The sequence below is a fragment of the Solenopsis invicta genome, chromosome 8 (genome assembly GCF_016802725.1).
Source record: "Solenopsis invicta isolate M01_SB chromosome 8, UNIL_Sinv_3.0, whole genome shotgun sequence".
NCBI lineage: Eukaryota > Metazoa > Arthropoda > Insecta > Hymenoptera > Formicidae > Solenopsis > Solenopsis invicta.
In genome coordinates, this window is record NC_052671.1 from 4,636,113 (window position 1) to 4,656,387 (window position 20,275).

General features: G+C 35.7%; 2 protein-coding genes across 10 annotated transcripts in view; one reads left to right on the top strand and one right to left on the bottom strand.

Annotated features, from left to right (window-relative positions):
• LOC105196512 (tyrosine-protein kinase Btk29A) overlaps positions 1–4,778 on the top strand; it is a 45,890-nt gene extending 41,112 nt beyond the window's left edge. For 4 of the 6 annotated variants that reach the window (XM_039452774.1, XM_011162482.3, XM_011162483.3 and 1 more), the window contains 11 exons: positions 757–818; positions 903–986; positions 1,115–1,179; positions 1,523–1,588; positions 1,792–1,920; positions 2,294–2,487; positions 2,622–2,793; positions 2,968–3,136; positions 3,249–3,367; positions 3,478–3,730; positions 3,803–4,778. In XM_039452774.1, the coding sequence (XP_039308708.1) occupies positions 757–818; positions 903–986; positions 1,115–1,179; positions 1,523–1,588; positions 1,792–1,920; positions 2,294–2,487; positions 2,622–2,793; positions 2,968–3,136; positions 3,249–3,367; positions 3,478–3,730; positions 3,803–3,904 (1,415 nt within the window). In that variant the 3' untranslated portion in view covers positions 3,905–4,778. Of the gene's footprint in view, positions 1–199; positions 572–618; positions 644–756; positions 819–902; positions 987–1,114; positions 1,180–1,522; positions 1,589–1,791; positions 1,921–2,293; positions 2,488–2,621; positions 2,794–2,967; positions 3,137–3,248; positions 3,368–3,477; positions 3,731–3,802 lie in introns of those variants that run through there. The other 2 variants (XM_039452775.1, XM_039452776.1) reach the window with 2 other exon arrangements.
• Positions 4,779–5,243: 465 nt separating this feature from the next.
• LOC105196507 (neural/ectodermal development factor IMP-L2) lies at positions 5,244–16,070 on the bottom strand. 4 transcript variants are annotated; one of them, XM_026137802.2, is made up of 7 exons: positions 15,516–16,070; positions 14,501–14,662; positions 11,797–11,979; positions 10,969–11,036; positions 10,791–10,875; positions 10,476–10,665; positions 5,244–10,387 (listed from the first exon to the last, which is right to left on the bottom strand). In XM_026137802.2, the coding sequence occupies exons 3-7, from the start codon at positions 11,977–11,979 to the stop codon at positions 9,972–9,974; spliced, it is 942 nt and encodes a 313-aa protein (XP_025993587.2). In that variant the 5' UTR covers positions 14,501–14,662; positions 15,516–16,070; the 3' UTR covers positions 5,244–9,971. The 4 variants fall into 4 exon arrangements, with proteins under 4 accessions (XP_025993587.2, XP_011160780.1, XP_011160776.1 ...); XM_011162478.3 differs by lacking the exon at positions 14,501–14,662 and having other exon boundaries at positions 5,244–6,304; positions 10,074–10,387; positions 15,516–16,064; XM_011162474.3 differs by lacking the exon at positions 14,501–14,662 and having other exon boundaries at positions 5,244–6,413; positions 10,074–10,387; positions 15,516–16,063.
• Between the last annotated feature and the right edge of the window lie 4,205 nt (positions 16,071–20,275).

Below are 20,275 nucleotides of genomic sequence, written 5' to 3' on the forward strand. Positions count from 1 at the left end.
TCTGAAATGCAAGATGTCACGCGACGCGAGGGTAACTGACTCGCTGCGATTTAAGCGACAACGGGAGTCCCGTAAAATATCATATTGTCCGCGAAATTTGCTGTCGCACCGCCGCCGCCGCCGCCGCCGCCGCCGTTACCACCAGGTCGAGTTGAAAGGCACCGATGGCACGCGCGCCCGGACTTTCTAGATTTCATTGGGTAGGTGTTGCACGTTTGCGCGACAGCAAGTAACGCGCACGGTGGATGCTGCGGTGGATGCAGCGCACGCAGTTACTGTGCACGCGACGAGCGTGCACGTGCGGTGCTGAAGAGATGCCAGAGATGGGGAGGGGATGCAGGAGGTTTGAGGTCGCATTGATTTTGTCTAGACAGGGTGGAGACTGCTCTCTCTCTCGTATGGTATCGTTCGTTCTCCGGCGTCCACGGTTTGGTATGCTGTCAGACTAGCAGCGTGGTGCTCGTCGGTCGAGATGTCCCGTCTAGCTCGCGCCGCTAGGAGGAACGTCGCGCGCGGTCCAGCTCCCCTTTTTCTGTCAAACTCGTAAACGACGAATGCGTTTAATCGAATAGTAATTATTAATTGCCTTTGTCAACAATATCTTAGTGTGAGAAGCGTGCGAAGCGAGTGTTTGCGAATAAACGTAGGAAACGTTATTGACTTATTTGAGAAAGAAGTGTTTCGAGTAACAGCATTTATCGAAATAATACTAAGTTGTTATTTTTTTTTATCGCTACTCTTTTGTTTTAATTACAGGAACACCATCGACCCCGATAATGCCAGGCGGCACACCCGGCACACCATCCTCCAAAGCGAAGGTGAGTTTACGTTCCGTGGAAATGGAAACTTCCTCGTTCTTAGCATTTTTACGTAATCCAATGCAAATTAATTTTGCCTCGCAGGAAAAGATAATGCTGCGAGCGAAAGTTGTGGTGGCTCTGTATCCTTTCCGAGCCATTGAAGGCGGAGATTTGTCTCTTGAGAAGGTAAAGATGAAACATAAATAAATATTGCAAAGAGAGAGAGAGAGAGAGAAAAATCATTATAATATATAACATTTTTTATATTAAACTTAAACTTGGAATATTTACTGTCTCTGTTTTTGCGAATCTAGGGTGCGGAGTACGAGGTCTTGGACGATTCCCAAGAGCACTGGTGGAAAGTTAAGGACGAGAATGGGTACATAATTTTCTTTCGAAACAGCTTAAGAAATTGCTTCGCGACTTAGCTCCTCCGAAATCTTTTTATAACAAACGAGTTTTTAGCTGCGACGTTCTATCTGTATTTTTTTTTTTTATCTCACTCGTACGTCACAGCGGTGGCGTCGATCAGCCGGAAATCGTAAAAAATAATCAGTTGTACGGTTCGTACCGTTCGCAAACAATAATCTGCGGCGGCACTGTTGCATAATCAGCGATAATTATTCGTGATAGACGGATTGTTTACTTATGCAGTAAAAAATTCCCACGCGCCGTGAAAAAGCTGAGCTGTACAAAATTATACGGCGCGCATTTGATTGCAGATCGATTGGCTATATTCCTAGCAACTACGTCAAAGAGAAGGAGCTGTTGGGACTGCAAAAATACGAGTAAGTCTGGCGTATATAATCTTTTCCTACGTATATCGAATTTAGTATTTTATAGATTTGATAATACCTAGTTGCTCTTTTCATTTTTCGAGCTATCAACCAACTGTTTTTCACCAGAACAGCGTTTGGTAGAGACTCGACATAAATCGTAAGATGCCCACACGCGATAATGGTAAAAAAAATGGCTCCACTTGCTGTTGTAGATGGTACGTCGGTGATATGTCAAGACAACGCGCCGAGTCGTTGCTGAAGCAAGAAGATAAGGAGGGCTGTTTTGTCGTTCGTAACTCCTCGACGAAAGGGCTTTACACGCTCTCACTTTATACGAAAGTGTAAGTTAATAGTATCGTTAGTTATCAACCATCACAAGCGGCTTCCGCTGGCTTCCAACTCTAATGCCCGATTTCTTCACACCTCCCGAAAATTATCTTTAAGATAAAGATATTTGTTAATTAACTAAAAATTCGTTCGGAAATTCTTCACTGAAACCTGTGATTACGTATCTAACGAATAGCTATTCTTCATACTACTAAGTTTTGATACGAAATGTATTGAAATTTTACTAGAAATTACTATATTCTCTGAGAAATATCTCATGGATAAAGTTATCGAGAGATTAAGAAATTGGGCATAAATTGTCCCGCATCTTTCGGCATAACGCCCCTGCTCTTCTTCGATAGTTTAAGATATTGTGTTCTGCCACAGGCCACATCCGCACGTGAAGCATTACCACATCAAACAGAATTCCCGTGGAGAATTTTACTTATCGGAGAAACATTGCTGCGGCTCCATTCCTGATCTGGTTAATTACCATAGACACAACAGCGGCGGTCTGGCCAGTCGATTGAAGACCAGCCCCTGCGATCGTCCTGTACCACCGACCGCTGGCCTCAGTCACGGTTCGTAAAATTTATATACGTGCACTTTCTCCATTTCCTAATACACTAGACGTATAACACACATATAATAAGACGTAAAAAACGTCTCCTCTCGAGTATACGACGCTATATAACGACGGATGACTTTTTCACAGACAAATGGGAGATTGACCCAGCGGAATTACATTTGCTGGAGGAGCTCGGGTCCGGTCAATTTGGAGTCGTGCGGAGAGGAAAATGGCGTGGCTCCATCGACGTCGCTGTGAAGATGATGAAAGAGGGAACCATGTCCGAAGACGACTTTATAGAAGAAGCTAAAGTAATGACGTAAGTTTCAATCTAGTTTTTATAGCGAATCTTTCTACGAATAACCGCGCGGGCACTCGACTGGAAGCCTTTTAATTAAATCAATAACTTTATGATATTACAATATTATCTTTTAAATATAATCGATAACTCTCATTAAAATGTTGTTATAACAAGTTTTATTCATTTATGCAGAAAACTGCAACATCAAAACCTAGTCCAGTTATACGGCGTTTGCAGTAAAGATAGACCAATATACATTGTCACGGAATACATGCGACATGGATCTCTCCTCAACTACCTCCGCCGTCACGAAACCTCATTAGGTGCAAACGTTGGTCTCTTGTTAGACATGTGTATACAGGTAATGTGTAAATTCTTCATCTTGCAGACGGTAGAACGTGTAGCTGTCGACAGAATTCTACGATCAAAATTTTCTACGTCTTTATTTTTAACGCTTATATTTCTTTGTGCAGGTTTGCAAAGGAATGGCATATTTAGAGAGGCATAATTATATACACAGAGATCTTGCAGCACGTAACTGTCTGGTAGGATCAGAAAATGTAGTAAAAGTTGCAGATTTTGGTTTAGCTAGGTAAGCCACTTTATTTTTGCATCCTTATATTTTACGAAATTAGAGAAATTTGAATTGAAACAGAGGATCTATAAGCAAGTATTGAAACTTAACTGGGCGAAAATTTTCAGGTACGTACTCGATGATCAATATACCAGTAGCGGTGGCACTAAATTTCCTATTAAATGGGCGCCACCGGAAGTATTGAATTACACGCGCTTCAGTTCGAAATCAGATGTATGGGCATACGGAGTACTTATGTGGGAAGTATTCACGTGCGGAAAGATGCCTTACGGTCGCCTAAAGAATACGGAAGTCGTTGAGCGAGTGCAGCGAGGAATCATCTTGGAACGACCCAAGGCATGTTTCAAGGAAGTATACGAGGTAAATTAGCATTTTTTCTACATTCGTTCTCGATCGTGTACAAAATTACGAGTTTACAAATTGGAATTCCAGGTGATGCGCAAATGCTGGGCACATTCTCCAGAAGTACGACCGTCCTTCCGCGTCTTGAAGGAACAGCTGATTAGCGTTTCTCAAGGATTGGTCAATGATTGACTCAACCTTCTGCGGTGTATGCGCCTGTCTTCACCATCTTGCCGGTCGGTCCGATCGACGGCGAAATCGTCGCCGTCGTCGGAACGATCGTCCTCCGCCGGTCTACCTTCGTCGAACTTGCCGTACAATTCAGCAACGTTGCCGTCGCGCAAGACCCGCGCGCCGGCCTCCCCGCCGCCTTCCACGATCGATTTCTCTCGTCGTTTCTCGTCGACCACGTGCAAATCAAAAAAAGAGGGCTCCTCGTCGCCGAGTACACCCGGGCACAAAGCTAGTCAACAAAAACCATTCTCGAGCTCGACTAATAACGTGTGTGACGTTTGCAGTTCCTACGGACACCCGTGGATCGAAATATGCAAGGCGATACGAGCCACTAAAGGTAAATGAGTAAGAAGAGTGTGTATATGCCTGCGTGTGTACATGTAATTGAGTAATTTACACTACTTTCCGTTGCGACTATTACACATTAGAGAGCCGTACCCGTAAAATATGGAGATGTGTGATTCTAAATCCCGTAAGCGTTAATGCTCACCTCTTTCGTCTACCCTCTCCTATTCCTCCACTGCGTGCATCTTCGAACGTCTTCGACAGATGTTCTGTATGGTTTGTGACTTTATTCGATACTGGGATGCGTGATACTACGTGTGTGTTTCACATACTATTTTTCCCATATAATTTTTAGACTTTACTCTGTATCGTCATAAATACATTTATATATAGAACAATAGTATTTATTGATGGCCTTTGCAACAGATGCAATATTCAACTTGTGATTCCGCTTAGAATAAATCATTTTTTATTATCATTTTGACAAACAGTGACACTTTGACTCGGAGATATTGTTTCTGCTTAATAAATCGATTTAATAAATAAACGTCTTTCGTTTGTTTATATACTTCACATTATATAATAAATAAAATTGCGAAACATAAAGAAAGGGTAAAAGATATAAAAAAAGCTTACATTATTTTATTCTGACGGATCGAATATAATACTTATTTGGAGTTAGCCTAATGGACAACCATAAGTGGTAAGTAATGTATAATTCGCATTAATTAATTAACTCTTATTGTAAATGCCATTACAGATTTATAAATCATAAATCTTGTACGAAATGTAAATACAATTAAATAGCGTACGTAATAAAATTAAGAGAATCCTAAATACCGATACATTACAGAATAATGTAATCTTTGAATTGATTTGACAGATCGCAAAATTCTTTTGCACAATAGAATAAAAATATCAAAAAAAATTTGGATGGGATAGAGTTTACAAGAAAATTGAAAGAAAAGTTAAAAATTCATTTTTGGCCTGTGAATCTGTCATTTGAAGTTAACTTTTACTGACATTCTGTAGTTCATACGTATGAAATGAGAATGTCTCCAAGTTCGGAAAACTTATAACGGACAACTGTGTGCCATTCTGATCAAAAATCTAACAAAAAGGTTTAGTTATTGAACAGTTTTATGTGTATAAATTTATTAATTTAACTTAGCGCATGTGAACGATGGCAAGCAGAACAGTGAATGTGTCTAACATAGTTGACAAATCTTTTTTACAGATGACGCTACAATCAAAGAACAATAGAGTACCTCTAGTAAAATTTATACGCGTAAAGCTGTTTAAACCTTTTGTTAGACTTTTGATTGGAATGGCACGCAATCAGTGTTATTTGTTATAAGTTTTCCGAATTTTGAGATGTTTCATTTCGTTATGTCAGTAAAAAAAAAAAGACGTTAATCTCGAGTGACAGATTTACGAGTCAAAAGTAAGTAAATTTTAAACTTTTCTTTCGATTTTCTCGTAAAATTTATCCTACCCAAGTTTTTTTTAGTGCGTATTTTTGTTCAACGAAAGGATTTTATGATCTCAAAACAATACGAAGATTAAATTATTTTGTAGTATTTAAGATCCTTTTAAATATAGTTTAAGATGTACATTGTGGATATCGATAAACCAAAGAGTTTTGTAAGCTTTCTAAAGATCTATATTTCAAGATTTTTATGACAAATAGCAGAAGTAAACATTTTTACAAAAGCATAGATGTTACAGATCGCGTTTATAATTGTCAACTCATTTACAAACTTTCTTCGATGCGCGAATACATGAGAAAAAATTTTTTGTGCGTTGATCTAACGTGAAAAGCGAATCTGTCGCTCAAATATCGAGCATTCGAGAACAAGTAGCACTGGTATCGTAAATGTAATTAAGAAAAAATAAGTACTTTTCTTTAATACACAATATTTCTAATTAAATTACGTTCTATTTTTATAGACAAATGATGAGTGTAATAAATTTTTTAGTCACTTATGCATACTTATAGCAAAAAGCATTGAAAATGCAGGAATCTTTTAAGCCTTTTTACAAGGAATTTATCATTTGCCTTTCTTTTGAATTCTGAAACAAAAAATACGAAAAATTATGCATACCCCTATTTTATAATCAAAAACAGGACTTATCTAGACTGGATGTATTTCGAGAGTATTGTGGACGCGTTGATGTCTCTCTGAAATTATTATAGTTTTTTGTGAGTATTGATATGTTTTTAAAAAAAATTAGGTCGTTTGTACCGATGTAGCTTAACTTTAATCTTGGTTTAACCCTTTCAGAACCGGGTTTTTTTTTAATTTCAAAATAATTTTAGCAAATAACAATACATTAAAAATTTGTTTTTGTGCAATAAACTTAAAAACAACTTGTACAGAGCCCAGACTTTTTACATTCAAATTAGATTTTTTTTTCATTCGTGTAATACAAACAATACAAATTTTTTGTTCTGTTGGATGATTTTTATCTTTTTAAATACAAGAAGAAAAGTTTCTAGCTATCAAACGTAATCGAGGTCTATCATAGATTTATACTTTGAATGTTTACGCTTGTTTAATAATATTTTTAATTGGTTGTTATTTGAAATCAGAAAACGATGGATTATGAAAATTTTTCATTTTGAATAGAACATTAAAAACAAAATTTTTTTGAATTTTGTTAAATAACTATAGAAGCGAACGCGACCCTAAAAAAGTCAAATTACAAATGATTGAAACTGGGTAACGTACATCAAAATATAGAACTAAAAATCTTGATTAAAATATGGTACTTTAGTCATTTAAAAATATTAATCCATTCTCCAGATATTTGAGTTATTATATATAGTGCGTCGGTTCTGAATTGGTTAAGGAGCTGTTTTTCTTTGAAAAGTCGAAAAAAGTGATTTTCAGGAATTTTTTTAGAAAGATTAAAAGCCAATTAATATCAAACTTTTAATAGCTATAAAACGGATCCTCGAAATAGTCAAATTAAGTTAAACTGATGAAAGTAAGGCGTGGTTAATGATGTGCAATATTATAATTAACAGAGTCAAATTCGTATTACAATAATTCAAATGTATCGACTGACTTCGAGCCATTCGCATCTCGCGAATGGATCAGAGATTGTATCACTCTTAGCTTGTCAGAAGTAAAAAAAAAAGGATAAAATTTGTGACTGTGGCAGTTTGGCTAGTCTAAACGTTAAATAAATCAAAAATAAAAAATTAATAACACGAAATAAATAAGAAGTAACATTAAATACAGAATAAATGCAAAAGTATAATTAAGGAATGATATGTACGCGTAATGAAATTCTGTATCCGATTGTAAATTCAGGGCGCTGTTTTGTAATTTTATATGTAGTATTTCAGATACAAGTCGTTTTGCTAGGACTCGTTCATTGTCCAAAACTTTTACAGTATTCCAGTAACTCCAGTTACTCCAGTGACTGTGTTTATCCTATGTTCCGTAATAACGAACTGATTTGTAACGTTACTATTAATGTGATTACGAAGTTCTCCCTCAAGAAAAAGTGTTTCAATAAACTGATTACAATATCAGTAACTGACGATATTTTATCAGTTACTGATACAGCTAATCAGTATATTGAAACATTGTTTTTAAGGGCTGCAACTCTAGTTTTTAGCAATCTGTTATTCTGTCCGACATAAGATGCATCAATCACTACAATAAAACCGGAAAATGACATTCTTATTAAAGTTGATTGAAAACGAATTTTTGTGTTTTAATAATTTGATCTAATTTGATCAAACTAAAAAACGCTGGTCTCATATTAACACTGATCTTTCATATATCTAAATTTATCCGAAATCCCCAGAATATAAAGTATGATAAATCATGAGTCAAATTCTTTACTATCTTCAGATTCGTTAACAATATTGTTCTGTCTGAATTGTTTGTTTAGCAGGAAGTTCTGAGACGTACGTTTCAAAAATAAAGTTCAAGAGATTATCTAGCAACGTATTAATAACAAAACTGATCATACTGTGGAACTTTGGATCAATTTTGAGAGTAAGAATATATCAATATTATACTCATTATTGTTTTCCTTTTATGAGGTAATAGAAGTAAACAGATAAAGTAAACAATTAATCTACTCGAGAATAATGATTTGTGATATCATCAAACTTGAGAATGACGTTATTTATCTCGGTGATATCAAAACAATTTAATATAGCCCCCTATTTCGTAAATTGTAATCGAGGAAATGAGTTAGAAGTGCTGCTATTATTTGGTTTGAAGGGACAGCTATTGCGATATCATTTACGTATCTGAAATAAAATGGTAATTGGATTCCGAATCTTTTTCTAAGACTTTTCTCTCTAAATCTTGTAGAACAATATACGCGATAATGATAAACTCTTGATTAGAGCTCCAATATTTTGCTTGTATTGTTCCCGAAAGAAAAAAAATGTGGAATCTAATAATCGTAAAACTATTAAAAATTCTTCCTTAAGGAAATCTATTGATTAGACATCCATCTACAAGAGATACATACCAATTCAATTCGAATTATTGTAAGATAAATTTGAATGTAATTTGTTTCTCATATTATTGCGCATCATTAATCGCGCTGTATCTTCACCAATCCAACTTAATTTGCATACTATATTTTCACTCTATCTTAATAACATTTTAAATAATATTTTTTTAAATTTTAAAAATGCCACTGTCTCGTGTGTTATACACCGATCGCATGGCTTGCAAGAAAAATGTATAAAAACGGTGAGATAAATTGTCTTCTGCGCATCTAAAACAAAAAAATCAAAACTTTTTATTCAAAAGAAGTGTGAGACTATCGTTGGAACTAAATAAAAAGATTCAATCCAAAGACAAAATAGCAGCCTTTGCAAGAAGAATTATTTAAATTTATCTTGAAAAATCTTGTACTTGTATACAAAATTTTATAAATATAAACAATAAGTACATAATAGTTTTAGTTCCAACGGAAGAGAAACATATTATGACTTGCAAAAAAATTCATGCCGATATTCCTGACAGTTTCCAAGTTTGTCTTACAGTATCAAAAAATATGATTTCGAATAAAAAAAAACGATTTTACAGTTTTAAATATTTTTTTTTGTATATAACATGCAAAATTTATTCCCTATAACTAATCAGCAATTGCAGTTTATGTAATAACCTTTTGTTTTCTCAATTAATTCTCATTTTTTTCTCATCTGTCGTCTGCAGCACATTCCGTGCTGATGCTTGTAAATGAATTTTGTCTTTTTTATCGGTGAATATCTTTGGTTGCTGTCCAATTTTGACTATCGTTACTTTATTTTACGGTTACTATAAAATATGATGAATAATTTGATTACATTAATGAAACACATTTAATTTGGTAAAATTATTTCATCAAATTATCATTTAAGATTATTGTTATCAAATTGTTTTCTCAATATATGAATAGTATAATATAATTATGAACAGAGAATACCATAGTGATGACTTGGCAGTATTATAAACTTCTTTGTTATTTTAAAATATCTGCTAATAATCGTGAAGCATTTCGATTTTGACCTATGCACCGCTTACTTTTTTGTCTATAACTTCGTCGAATCATAAAATGCCGATAAAATGCTTGAGGAATGCTTGTTTTAAAGACTTGAAAAACTTAAATAATCAAATTTAAATAATCGGATTTTTTGACGTTTCAAAGCAGAATACTCCCTATACTTCTTACCTTTTTTCTAATTCTCAGAACTAGAAAAAAAGAAGTAAAAGGTACGTTAAGTCGGGCTTAAAGTTGAGCCACATTGGAGCAAACGGACCTTAGATACATACATATTAAGTTGTAAGATAAATTTGCGAAAGTTAAATTCTATACGTACGGGTAGTACGGGATACAGAAACGTGGACACGCTCTTCTCCGTATATCCCGATTGCACCTTGCATGTGTATGTACCCATGTCGGACCACTGAAGATCCGATATTTGCAGGTCGCCATTAGGTAGAACGGTGTGTCTATCGTGCGTGACGGGATGTATGGTTTTGTCTAAGTTATCTAGCCAGAATAGATAAGGCGTCGGTTGACCGACGACCCTGCACGGAAGAATCACCGTGCTATGTTGAAGAGCGAATCGCCAAGTAGAGTGCAAGGTGATGGTAGGCTGGCTCTCGCTGCTGCATTCGGCAGCCTTGGTGCCTGCGGACAATATAATGTGTGTTGTAACGGACAATTTCTGTAGACAATAAACAATATCTATCCGGTGAAATATGGTTGTCTCGCTTACTGTTGACCAGGAGTACCGTCGCTGTCGATTGGGCTACTATGTTTTTAGACACGGACACACAATATTTTAAACCTTGATCCTCGGGTCTGATGCAATCGATTACGTATGTGGAAGTGACCAGACTGACTCCGTCCCATTCCCGTTCTATAAAGTTGGTCGAATCTTGGGCCCGCGCGGTCAGCTCTTGAATCTGCGAAAGGATTAACGGATATTCATAGCGAGCGCGTCACTGTATAATGATTCGTATAGAAATCGCCGAGGATCCGTTTCCAAGAAGTCGTCGAAGAAACCGTCACCGCTAATTACGAGACTGACCTGCCTTTCCGGCTCGTTTCCTGTTATCCAATAGACCTGGGGCGGCGGATTTCCAATTACCTCGCATTGCAGTTCGACGCGACTCCTAAATGAACACGAATGGAATGCGATCACGTTACTTTAGCGTCCATGTATGCACTAAAGTCGTTATTTTATATCAACGCGCGTATATATTTACCCGATAGCGACTTCTAAGGAATCCGGCGGATTCTGCACAATTCTGGTCCACGTTGACGTGAAGACATTCTAGAACGAACGATTCAGAAATATTACAAGAGAAAAGAGAATTACGTAAAATATGTAAAACGGAAAGAGAATCCGTCTGGGATCGTAGAGTTGAAACGGAGCTGGAAGACCGATTGGCAAGAAAGACAAAGATTACGGAAAAGTGACGTTAAAATTTTTTAAATTAAAATTCAAGTCCGTCCACTGAGACAGTCGACTGACGTTATTAATTTTATGGAAGAATATTAAATTGAAGAAATAGAAACGATTTTTTTTCCATGTATTCTTTTCCATGTTTTTCCATGTAGAAAACGAAAAAATTATTGATGAATTACTTAGCAAATTATTCATCAGTCATTTATTATTGATTGTTATTTGTACATTATTAATTATTTATTTGTGAATAATTTACTACTTTTTAAGAGTGAAAGAAATTTTTAATTAACGTAGATGGCGCTAAAGGTGACATTAACTTAAAAAATTCGAAAACAAAATAGCAAGAAAAAACTAGAAAAAAAATCAATGTAAACGAAATGCCTCATCGGCTCTTACAATTAGTACCGATATTTATTCTGTAATTTTATATATTTTTTCAAGTTCACGAAATTGCGCGCAAATATCAGCACTAACATATAGCTAGGGCCGATAAAACATTTTGTTTACATTGTGTTTTCACACTTCGCTTGAAGTTCTCTTGTTAATAGAAAAAAAAATCGATTTTTTTCGCAAAATTTCCCAAAATTTTGTCGAATTCAGAACAATAGGATCAATGATGATATACCCTCCTCCCGCTGGGCGGCTTAACATTGCTCTTCAGTCTGTTCACCATACCGGACTCATCGACATTCGTCCGCGCGTACGATGCATTCGTCAGCAGGAAGAATGTCAAAGGACTGCCGAGGACTACGTCGGCTACGGCGACAAGCACCAGGAGGTGCGCGAAACTCGAGAGACACAGCCGCATCTGGAAACGGCGTATCGGTTAAGTAGGTAAACCTTGGCGCAATAGGAATTGTCAGACCTTCGGGAAGTATGACGAGATGCTCAGGATTTTCCCCGAGATAGCGAAGGACAAGGGCGCAATTTATTTTAAGTTTGCGCTTCGCAAACTGGATGATATGTACCGAATTAACGCGAATCCACTTTCACGAGACAGCGCGCGCATCGAATCGACGAAACTTCATCGGAGGAGGCGGATGACGAAATGTCAAGGATCTCGCGCTGAAGAAATGTTTGTGTCATGTGTGAAATACATATACCGCGCTTATATTTCACGCGTGACGCGAACATATATAGTATACGGTGTCATTTCCCTTTAAAACTGACCAATTTAATATTATAACTGTATTAAACTGAGAAAAATATTTGTTAAAATTAAAAAAAAAATGTATTTCTTTGAATGTGTTTTTCTTAAGTAAAAGAAATATTTGCTAAATTAAAAAAACACATAAGTTTGAGTTTTTAAAATGTTTAAAATTAAAATTTTTACTTCAAGTTTTTTAATTTAAAAAAGAATCTCATTGATTTGAAATGTTGTGATGTAAAAAATACAATTTTTTTTTTTAAGATAAAAGTGGATTTTTTTAAATATAAAACTTGCGGTTAAATAAAAATTTATTTGTTTCATAAATATAAATAATTATATTTAAATAATTATATGTAAATGTAAATAAATTATATGTAGAAAAAGATTATACTCTTGTTTTAAATAAAAAATTCTTTCGTTCGAGCAACCAAATCTTTGAGTGAGAAGTACGTGTGTGATGACTATTCTCGCAATTAAAAAAAAACCATATACAACAGAATAAAAAGCACATGAGTTTTCTCAATCATGTTTTTATGAAGTTATAATGAAATAATACTTTGAACACAAACCTCAAAATTAGGCTCTGAAATAAAAATAAAGTGTTTTAACAGTGCAGCATATTAAATACTGTACCAGTGCAAATATCTCTATGTTCAATAATTTATAATTTATAATTGAAATAGTTTTAATTAAGTATTTTAAACGGTATATTGATCTGAATAAGTCTGAAAAATATTCCGATTTTTAAAATAACATTTTCTTAAATTTAAATAACAAATTTATTAAATCCTGGACATTATTCTTTTAAATTTAATAAAAAGACTTTCCAACGAAATATTTTTCGTGTTCAATATTTGTCTTTTTGTTATAATTGTTTCTTTCGTCAAGCAAATATTTTTTTTCAATATAAACAACATTTCTTTTAATCAACGAAATGGATTAATTTATTTCGAATAAATATTACAGGAGTACAATTCAATCGTTTTAATTAAGTGAAATATTTTTTATTTTAATAAATGATTTTTTTATAATAAATAAAAACATTACTAACAGTGCTCTCAATATTTATTATAAGCAATTAATACAGTACTAAATTGGCCAATTTCTATTAGAGTCACTAAGATCCCCCCCGAGTCTTTTATCAATCCTTTGATCCATCTTGAATAGACTTTCCTTAACGCGGTCAATCGTTTATTGAGGCACCCTAGGTGGCAAGCTGATATTATTTCAACGTCAAATAAGTACAATAAGTAATGTCACTATCTAGACCGCTTTATTAAGAATCGTTGTAAAACTATTTTTCTACAGTAGAGTTTTGTAATCAGTGTTACGTTTAGGTCTTAAAATTATCTATATAAAGATAAAATAAATTCAGAGAAATAACGCGTTACAAATAATGAGTCACCGTTAATTTGATTTTTTTATAATAACGATTTGGTAATCACGTAACAATTTTTCGGTAATGGCAACGTCAAAATTGGAATAGTCACTTTTTGACAAATGTTATTATACATTATTCATTGAAAAAAGTAATGGGTAAACTTACAATTCAGTATTAAGTTTATTGACAAAAGTAACTATTCCAACCCTGGTCTTACCATTACTATTATCGAAAATGGTAACGTCATTACGAAATTATAAAAAAAGTAATAGTAACGCGTTACTTGTTACTTGTCCTATCCCTAAATTACATGCAAAGATAAAATTATATACGGTTTTATCTAGAAAATTTTTAGAACAGAAAGAATGGGCGAGTTTTTTAATTCATCGATTGATCAATCGCATCATGCGCAAATGCAACTTTTATAGAATTTTATAGAATTTTGCATTTGCGCTTAATGCGATTGGTCAATCGATGAATTAAAAACCTCGTTAAATATATAACATTATATAATGGCTAATAAAATTTCTTGTAAAAGTTTTTGAATTTATAATTTTGGAGCAATTTTTACATTACGCTACTAATGATCTGTGCAATCTGGACTAATAATAAATAACAAATAAATTTTTGACATTAATACAATATTCCTATAATATTAAAAAATATTATGTTCTCAGAATATTATTTTAATATCATTTGAGAATTTTTAAGAATATTCGTATAATATTCTAGGAATATCGCAGCGCTTCTAGGGCGGTTCGTAATGCTATACCAAATAAAAATTCTGCACGGGTCTACCTGAAATTAACCGAAGAAGGAACCTTATCGTCCGTCCTCGTTCCTTGATTGATAAAAGACGTCTCGGTCACTCACGCAAATCAAGAACTATATAGGAAATACCTTCTTCTCGAGCGAGAGGGAAGAGCTGACTCAGAAGTGCGCTTTAAGCGAGGGAACGCCCTGCGGCAGATATACGCGCGAAATAAGTAGCGATTAATTTACATCGAATAGAATCGCCCGTCTTTAATGTCTCGCGTGTCACCGCGAAGTTGCTGGGAAAAAAAAAAGGGAAGAAGAGGAGAAGCAGGAGGAGAAGGAGGTGGAGGAAGAGGAGGAGGAGGAGGAGGAGGAGGAGGAGCACGTGAGTGAGAGCGACAGATGCGCCGTTTTGCCCGCAGTTGCATCAGCCGTCTCTCGGCCGGATTGGCTTAGGACGCCTCGGCCGACGTGAGGGAAGCGGACCGGAGCGAGACACGTGCGCGTGCGAAAGGCACACGCTCCTTTGATGCCTCGGATTTTTCTTTTACTTTTTTCTCCGAAACCGTCGCGGTCTAACACGCGCAGCTTTGGTCCGATAGTCTTCGCGAGAGCGCGGAGCGGGGGAAGAAGAAGAAGTGTGTGCGTTTCTCTCTTTCTCTCTCTCTTTTCTCTCTCTTTCTCTCTTTCTCTCTCTCTTTCTCTCTCACTCTCTCTTTCTCTCGCCCTCGGGATATGTATAAATCTCCGCGAAGAGAGGGATTCGCGTTTCTTTAAGGAATTCTCCGCGGCTAGGCCTGTACAAGCTAAAATCTTGCATTTACATAAGCACGCACGTTTATTTCGGACACGAAGATTCACGCGGAGAGAATCCGCGCCACAGATTAGAAATCGCGCCGCGACAAGTGTGCGTTCCGTACACGCTCCTTTTCTTCCCCCGGAGAGCCGCGGGAGCGCGAGATAATTTTCGACTGGATATTCTCGCGGCTGAGGCCGCGGGTCGCGAGAGCGCGAGACGCGGGTATAAAGTGTTAGTTAAGGTGGTGCGTGGACTTACCTTCGCTCGTGCGTACGTGACAATTGACACGGGCGGTGCGCGATATTTTCCGGACGACAGTGCGCTCGTGAATCAGTGATGAGAAGTGGTGTCCCCCCGAGAAAGAAAGAGAGAGAGAGAGAATGTGTGTGCGCGGAAGTGGCGGAAGGGAAAAAAAGGTGGAAGAAAAGGAGGAAGAAGAGAGAGAAGAAGAGAGAGAGAGAGAGAGAGAGAGAGAGAGAGGCGCGTTTAACAACGGGTGAATCGAGGGACCCGACTGAACGGCGGTATAACAGTTATTGGTCCATTTATATATTTCGAATGTAACAGCGGGCGCCCTTCCCTTTTCCCGATTGGCCGTTATTACTGGGAGTAGGGCGATAATACCACCAGCAAACAATCGAATTCATTATCTGCGACGGGTCGTTTGTACCGCGCGTAATAGATATCTCCCCAATTTGTTTCTCCGCCCTCATCTAGGTCTCCCTCTTCCACCCTCCAATCGATTTTTATTTCAACAGGACGACACGATAATTACTTTTATTGAAAGAGCGATCGTATCGGGAAGAAGATGACTCCAATTATCCCTCAGCTAGGTCCGACCGCCACCGCCGCCGCCGCCGCCGCCGCCACCGCCGCCACCGCCACCGTAAAAAGAAACGTGCGCGCGTGTAGAAATATTTTTACACATTCCTGCGTTATCTCACAGGAGCACTTATCCTAGCTCTTCTTTTTCTTTATCTTTTCTCTTTCTTGAGAGCGCGACGAGGGAGAGAGAGAGAGAGAGAGAGATTAGAGACAGAGAGAAAGAAAGAAAGAGTCCTCCGACACGTCGACGATCCACGTGGACCCCGTCTGGGCTTTAATTAATTTTAGGAGAGGGCATAACTCCCACGGGAATTCTCGTGAACGGAGGATTAACTGCTCTCGCACGCGGAGCGTTAATTCGCGCGAAAATACGTTTAAGGGGACACAACGCGGAACGTAAGGCGCGAACGTTAACACTCGCCTATTCCCGCCGAGAGTTTCTTTTATACAAAATCGGCACGCGCGTGCGCGCCCGCGCGCGCGCGCGTCTTTATTCTTCGTTTTTTTTTCCTTTATTGCCCGGTCGCGCGGTAATATTTCGCCGTTATCGTTGAATTTATCTTAACGTTCGCGAATCCGATCCGAATGCGATCCGAAATATGCGGTCAATCGCGAAGACGAGGCCCCCGCGGGGGGAATCCCCGCGCGTCCCCGCGGAAAAGCGTTGTGTTCGCGCTAAAACAGCTGTGCCGTCAAATTTGGATTTTGTCAGCGTAATCGAGGTCGTTACCTCAAATTTTACGGACCGCGATCGCCGTAGAGGTGGCCCGTAAGGTGCCAGTTATAAAATTATGCTCGACAACAATGGAGATTGATTCCATTTCTGACAATATTGTGCTTTTGTAAATTTAACGTTGTTCCGACGAACATTGTCGTGTTTTTTCTCTCAATTTAACGTTTGTCCATTTGAATTTGTCTGTTGATTATCGACTGCTGATCGATCCGATTGTAGATAAAAATTTGGAAGTGCACCTTTTCACGTTCTGCATCAGATGAAAAGTGTAAATTTCTGCAATCTCTGACAATTTGGGGGTGTGGCTCATTGTTTGATGTGGAGCAGGGAATGAGTCACGAGCGGTAGAAGAATTATGCAGTATGGATTTCTATATTGTTCGCTGAAGAGGACCCGAAGGAGGTCGAAACGTACGTCATGGTGTAATCGTTGAAATTGATTGACTAAAATGACATACGCAAAGAAAGGATTTGCGTCTATTTGACTCTTAATTGCCGTAATTGTGATCCTTCCCTTAAAAAAAATGAACTGATAAAGTGTTTCAATAAACTGATTAATACGATATATTAGTAACTGATGATTACTATTCATTTAATTGATAAAAATTCGGTTACTGATATAGTAATCAGTTTATTGAAACGCTTTTGTAAAACATTTCTTTTTTTCAAGGGTTGAAAATTTCAAAAGTCCTAGATTATGGTTTGGCAATGGATTCCCTACAAGCACGCATATACCTAGAATATCAAAAGAATATTATTAAAAATTTTAAATATTAAAATAATATTTCGAGAATATTATGAAATATTTTTTTAATATTATGGGAATATTGTATTAATGTCATATATTTGTTTTTACTTAATATTCGTGATATATTTTCTTCAATAATAGTGGAATAATATGAAAATGTTCTACGAATATTATTTTAGTCAAAAATTAATGTGAATTATTATACATAAAATATTTATAAACTTTATAATTATTACATTTAAAAGTTATAATATTTCCATATAATATCTATATAGTATTATCAGAAGTGGACATGTAACTACTTTTCATTAATATTTCAGGATTATTATTTGATATTGAATAATATTGTAGCGCTTACAAGGTTACAGATTATTGTTGGGACTGTTTTATAATATGTTTAACCATCGAGACGCACATTCAATCGACCACACGAGTAAAATGCGTACAACAGTAATTCAGCAGCGTAATATTTCCAGAGCCTCCGTTCTCGCGGGTGTGTGTGTGTTACTCTTTCTCTCTGATCTCTCTCTCTCTCTCTCTCTCTCTTTTTCGTGCACGCGCGCGCGTAATTAGCTCCCTTTCAGAGCAACGATACGCGGCTCTTTGTGTGACAGATTGCACGAAATGGCCTTTCGTTACGCGCAATTTGAAATAAAACACATCTTTCCGTCCGTGTGTGTGGTTTGATATGTGCGCCCAACGACGTGGAACAATAAATGTGCGTTCGTTAGAATCCATTAAATGAGAAATGAGCAAATAATTTGTGTGTCACGTGTCAATTATTATTTTCTCAAATATTGGTACTTTATTCCAAATTTACTGTTTCTTGTAAGGATGTGTGCATGTTATTTTAACTCAGACAGCATACGATGTTTATAAAAGATTTACAATATCGTATCGAATTTATATTCCGAACAGTTTCATAATACGTACCCAAGATGACCATTCAATTAAATTTCAATGAAACTGCTAAAATTGTTCTTTAATTGTTTTTTAATCCGGAGTCCAATTTTAGGGATTCGTTTTCAAAAAATATTCTTGTTGAAACAAGAGTGAAAAATCACATAATGCTACTCTTTTCATTCTATTTTGAGATTTTTTTTACTTACGAGATACAAAACTTCCGTGTTCACCTAGCGACAGTGCCGCGTACTACTCGAAAATCTAAATGAGCAAAATATTTATAAAAAATTTTTTTATAAAATATTACTACAAATATTTTTCATTTATCATAAATATTTACAGGAATATTTTACAAAATATTTTTGTAAATATTTATTTTTTATTTGCCATAAATATTTTAACAATATTTTGGATAAAGATTTTTATAACACTAAAGGTATTTTGTAACAATAAATGGACCTTTTAACGAGCAGATTAAACGCTAGAGAATTCAATACATATTTCGAAAAAAAAAAAAAATTATAGTACATAATTAAGTAACAACATTGAAATTTTCTAAAATGACAGATCTGATATATGTGATATTATAAAAACAATGGTTTATTTTCATTCTACAAGTTTTCAAATGCAAAAATCGCGGGCACTTTGTTAAAGACATCTCTAAAACGTTGCAGACATATTTCGAAATTTTTCTGAAAGATATCATTTTTTTCAGTTGAAATGTTTCTGAGTTATTTCTAAAAAATTTCGGGGCTATTACGAAAAGGATAAGCCAAAGCTGATTAGTCGATCTTGATGTTACGTACGATAACATACGAAGTCACGACATAATCTTGAATTATTTTTTTTCCCAGACTTGACTTAAGGATCAAGAAAAGTAATTCAAGTGTCAACGTGATTAAACTATCTCACTTCTGCAGCTGTGAGCGACGAAAAAATTAAAAAAGCCGACTGGGATTTAAACTCAAGCTCCTTCGTTTTCACACCTAGCAGTAAGGCGTGTTGCTTCATAATGCTCTACTGCTGTCGTAATTATTCCGATTGTCTATCAATACCTAATTAACTTTACAACCTTAAGTATTAGCAAAGAAGCTGTTTAATCACTTTGACAGATTTCAATTTCGAGTCATTTCTCTAGATCTAATTAATTAGCACTAATTAACAATTTATTAACAATTTAGACTGCACATGGTGCTAATTAATACTAATTAATTGGTTTTATTTTCTCGAAAATCGAGACAATAGACGTCTTAAAAACGATTAAAAAATTATATATAACATTTTGCTATAATATTTTGCGCTGTCAGGTATATAATATGTTATAAGGAGAATACACAGTGATATTTTTATTTAAAAAATATTTCTGCTTCTACGCGAAATCTATTTGTATATTACATTACATACGTACAATTCGGATCAAAACATATAAAATATACATATGTTTTGATGTAATCTATATTGATTTATATATTTCTATTTTTTTTTTTCAACATCTTATTAGAATAATTATTAATTCTTTTCACATCAAAAATAGTTCATCTATCGATATTTTTCACAAAAAAATTTTTCATAAATGAATAAGTTATGAATTTATTTTGACAGTTTACACGTGTCATAATGTCTCATTATTGAATTGATATTTTGTGATATGTTTCGATATTAATTGTGCATATATAATATATACAAATAGGTTCAGTATAGAAGTAGAAATAATTTCTTAATAAAAATATCATTGCATATTTATATGAAAACCGCAATGCTGTTAAAGGAGCCCGATTCGTGATCCACTTTTATTACTTGTCATATCATC